This window comes from Mandrillus leucophaeus, unplaced genomic scaffold (assembly GCF_000951045.1).
Source record: "Mandrillus leucophaeus isolate KB7577 unplaced genomic scaffold, Mleu.le_1.0 Scaffold211, whole genome shotgun sequence".
Lineage (NCBI taxonomy): Eukaryota > Metazoa > Chordata > Mammalia > Primates > Cercopithecidae > Mandrillus > Mandrillus leucophaeus.
In genome coordinates, this window is record NW_012102155.1 from 4,290,036 (window position 1) to 4,294,359 (window position 4,324).

General features: G+C 41.2%; 2 protein-coding genes across 6 annotated transcripts in view; one reads left to right on the forward strand and one right to left on the reverse strand.

Moving 5' to 3' along the window:
- Positions 1-3,492, reverse strand: part of MRPL47 (mitochondrial ribosomal protein L47) — a 26,962-nt gene extending 23,470 nt beyond the window's left edge. Inside the window, exons 1-3 of the mRNA XM_011980392.1 lie at positions 3,369-3,492; positions 1,506-1,651; positions 586-646 (exon numbers count right to left, since the gene is read on the reverse strand). Coding sequence (XP_011835782.1) covers positions 586-646; positions 1,506-1,651; positions 3,369-3,466 — 305 coding nt within the window. The 5' untranslated portion in view covers positions 3,467-3,492. The remainder of the gene's footprint in view (positions 1-585; positions 647-1,505; positions 1,652-3,368) is intronic.
- A 139-nt stretch (positions 3,493-3,631) lies between these two features.
- NDUFB5 (NADH dehydrogenase (ubiquinone) 1 beta subcomplex, 5, 16kDa) overlaps positions 3,632-4,324 on the forward strand; it is an 18,148-nt gene continuing 17,455 nt past the window's right edge. For 2 of the 5 annotated variants that reach the window (XM_011980389.1, XM_011980388.1), the window contains exon 1: positions 3,637-3,781. In XM_011980389.1, the coding sequence (XP_011835779.1) occupies positions 3,658-3,781 (124 nt within the window). In that variant the 5' untranslated portion in view covers positions 3,637-3,657. Of the gene's footprint in view, positions 3,782-4,324 lie in introns of all 5 variants that reach the window. The other 3 variants (XM_011980385.1, XM_011980387.1, XM_011980386.1) reach the window with 3 other exon arrangements.

Sequence of the window (4,324 nt, forward strand, 5' to 3'; positions counted from 1 at the left end):
GGCTCACGCCTGTAATCCCAGGATGTTGGGAGGCCGAGGTGGGAGGATCACTTGAGCCCCAGTGAGACCAGCCTGGGCAACATAGGGAAACTCCCTCACCACAAAATGCAAAAAAATTAGCTGGGTGTGGTGATGCATACCTGTGCTCCCAGGTACTCAGGAGGCCGAGGTGGGGGATCACTTGAGCCCAGGAGGTCAAGGCTGCAGTAAGCCACGACTGCATCACTGCACTCCAGCCAGGGCAACAGAGCGAGACCTTGTCTCAAAGAAAAAAACAAAAGCAACCAACTGTTCCCCGTTTCATTTTATTAATTGACTGAAATTGCTAGTATAAAGGTGTTAGTGGGACCAATGTAAATCACAGTAAAATTTCTGAATTCCCGACCACTTGAGAACTGTGACATTTGTCATAATCTAACCTCTGTCATATAAAATCTTTCATGATCTTAAATATCAGATTTATCATCCATAATACTACAAAACAAATCACTTTACTCAATTTCCTATATCAGATTTAGTTTTTACCTCATTGTTACACTATAACTGCTTCAAACGTCTAGATATTAATGTACTTACTATACTTACCAAAGTTTGTGTAAATCTTCATTACTTTTGTTCCTTAGTTGCTGACAGGTCCATGCTGCTCCTATTAAAATAATACATAACATGAAATAATATTTCTAGCCATGTGCCCTTTGGCAAATTATTTAAGCTCTCTAAACCTGTCTAAACCTGTTTCCTTACCTGTAAACTATATAATACCTTTTTTACAGTATATAACATAATGTGTAATTAGGGATAAATTAGGTAACATATGAAAATAACATTAACATGATTGGCAATAGCATTCAAAAAATGTTAGCATTAGTACAGAATGTATTTTCACACCCTAATGACAAAATACTTTATGTCATTATAAGTTAACTTTTTGGCCGGGGGCAGTGGCTCAAACCTGTATTCCCAGCACTTTGGGAGGCCAAGATGGTGGGGATCACCTGAGGTCGGGAGTTCAAGACCAGCCTAACCAAGATGGTGAAGCCCCATCTCTACTAAAAATAGAAAATTAGCTGGGCATGGTGGCACATGCCTGTAATCCCAGCTACTTGGGATGCTGAGGCAGGAGAATCACTGGAATCCGAGAGGCAGAGGCTGCAGTGAGCCAAGGTTGTGCCACTGCACCCCAGCCTGGACAACAAAAGCAAAACTCCATCTCTAAATAAATAAATAAACTTCTAATTATCATTAAAAAATAAAATCTAAAATAAGCCCTAAACCTTACCTAAGTTAGTAATTTCAACCTATTCCTTTTCTAACCATCTTGCCAATCTGCCAAGGAACAATTAACTCTACTATTATATGATTCTTTTAATTTTCTCTAGTAGACAGTCTCAAAGAAAACTGAAAAAGGAAACATCTAAATAATTCCTAAACTGGATAAATAATCCTAGAATGATGGGGGGAGGTTCCATAAATATATTTAATGTTGACAAATCCAAGTATCTCACCAGATTTTACTTTTTCTTGCCCCCAGTTTTTTGGGTCATCAAAAAATTCTTCTAGTCCTTTTCTTGACAATGTGGTATGAAGTAATCTATATTGGTGAACGGATGTCACATTTGGTGTACTCTTAGGCAACAAACCAAGAAAAAACCTGCAATTGAACACATATAAACAAGTAAAGTTTTATAATATTTGGATTTTATAAGCAGCAAACATTATCATAATAAATATAATCATTTTGTCATCTATAATGTTTTAAAAAGCTACTCAGGGTTTCTGCACAAGAATTAATTTTTTTTTTTTTCTTATTTAGAGACTTGGTCTCACTATGTTGTCCAGGCTGGTCTCGAACTCCTGGACTCAAGTGATCTTCCTACCTTGGCCTCCCAAAGTGCTGGAATTACAAGCATGGGCCACCATGCTTGGTCACAATAAATTTTGAAAATGCTTTAGAAAGTATTTTCAATATTGCATTATAGAAGCTGCTACCTTATAATTTCAGAGGTAACATATTAACACAATTATATTTTAAGGTAACATTTTTGGGTCCTTCTTACATTGCTAATGGGTGCAAGCACAGGTAAAAAGAGCAGTCAATTTTGCAACATGTGGGCTGGGCATGGTGGCTCACACCTGTTATCCCAGAAATTTGGGAGGCCGAGGTGGGAGGATCACTTTGAGTCCAGGAGCTCAAGACCAGCCTGGGCAAGATGGCAAAACCTCGTCTTTTAACAAAAATACAAAAATTAGCCAGGAGTGGTGGCACGTGTCTTATAGTTACAACTACTCGGGAGGTTGAGGTGGGAGGATGGTTTGAGCCTGGGAGACAGAGGTTTCAGTGAGCTGAGATCACACCATTGCACTCCAGCCTGGGCGACAGAGTCAGTCCCTGTCTCAAAAAACAAAAACAAAAAAGCCCCACAATTCTGCAACATGTATCAGGAGCCTCAAATACTTCCTCCTTTAACTCAGTAATTCTACATCTAGAAATTTCAACTGAAGAAATTATCATAGATGGGAATTTGTAAATTAAGATGTTTATTAAAGCACTATATAGGATATCAAGTTTTTAATTATGTAAATGTGCAGCTGAGAATGGTTCAAAAATTGTTGTGCATCTGGATAAATTATGCAGTAATTCAAAATTCCTGTTTTTAAAAAATAGTTAATGACCTGAGATGATCTGAAACTAAATAATGAAGTTTATCACAAGTGTTGTATCCCTACCAAAAATATTTAGCCTAAATCTAATCATGAGGAAACAATCAGAAAAATCCAAAAGAAGAGAGATTCTTAAAAAGCTAATCTCATCAAAATGTCAACAACATTAAGACAGAGAAAAAAAGAAATTGTTCCGGATTAAAGACTAAAGAGTCAGGGCAACCAATGTAATAAATGATCCTTCACTGGATCCAGAACCAAAAAAAAAAAAAATCAAAGAAGTTACGAAGTTACCAGTTACTTTCATTGTAACACATTCTGTAAATACAAACACCTCTTCTTTTTTAAACCATCCAAACTTGACACAGACTTGAGTATCATAACAAAAACATCTTAGGTAAAGTTTTTCCCACCTCACCCAGCCCAACAGGATGCTTCTGTACTTATAGGTTTATTTACTTGAACAAATTCTGGACATCTACAAACCCCATATACTGTCTTGTCCGCAGCGGGCAGCAACAAAATGAGGAAGAAATAGAAATGTCGGAGGTGGGCGACTTCTCCAAGGTCACTCACTCCTCACCAAAGTGGGCTCCGGCTCTGCCATCCAGGCGGCCTTTCCATTCTTGAACTGTTCTCGGCATCTCGGCAACCAAAGAAGATCCAGAGTTGGAGAGGTGGGCAAACCTACTTTACACATCACTTACCCTGTGCAGGCAGGGACCTGAGGAGTTATTAACGACCTGGAAGCTTTCAGGACAGCTGAGACTCTCCTACAAAGAAGGGCCAAACCTGCCGCAGCCATGTTTTCGCATAACTAGGCAAACCGCGTTTCCGCCAACGATGGCGTCACTTCCGGCGTCTCAAGCCGGCCGTGAAGGGACTAGAAACTTGCCCTCACTTAAGATGGCCACTTCCTGGCTTTGTCCTCATTGGTAAATTGGCTCTCTCAGCTTCCGTGACCCGCCCCCATTTTTCCTGTTGCTCGTAGTAGCCATGGCGGGCATGAGTTTGTTGCGACGGGTTTCGGTTACTGCGGTGGCAGCGCTTTCTGGCCGCTCCCTTGGCACTCGACTCGGATTTGGGGGCTTCCTCACTCGTGGCTTTCCGAAGGCTGTTGGTGGGTGCTGGCCTTGGGAGAACGGGCGTGAAGCGGGTGCAGGGCGAGTAAAGAGAGGACGCTTCGAGGGTGACCTTGGTGGGATCCGGAGGGAGCCGGGACAAATTGTGGGCTTGGGGCTTGAGAGGAGAGACGGAGCGCGAGCTATAGGAGGGGTTTTCCTGAAGTAGTCTGATCGATCGCGTTTACATTATTAGCATTTCTAAAACGTTGTTATTCACCATCTCAATGCTAATTTGCGGATGAAGCTGAGTATAGGAAGCTATAGAGCTGAGACCTGTATCTCTAGGTCACAAGCTTATTGTTGCGTTCCACCTGCCCAAAGGCTGGGTTCTAGTCCCACATATGCAAAGTCATGTTGCTGAGAAGCCCACCTATGCTAAGGAATATGAAGACAGGTAATATGTAGACAGGTAAAGAGGCTCAGGGCCAACTTATTCTTTAGGCACGGTAAGTACGGTGCCGCCCAATAATGAGATGCAGATGGACTGGGGGGGAAGAGAGGTTTTTTTTGTTTTCTTTGTTTTTTGAGACAGTCTCACT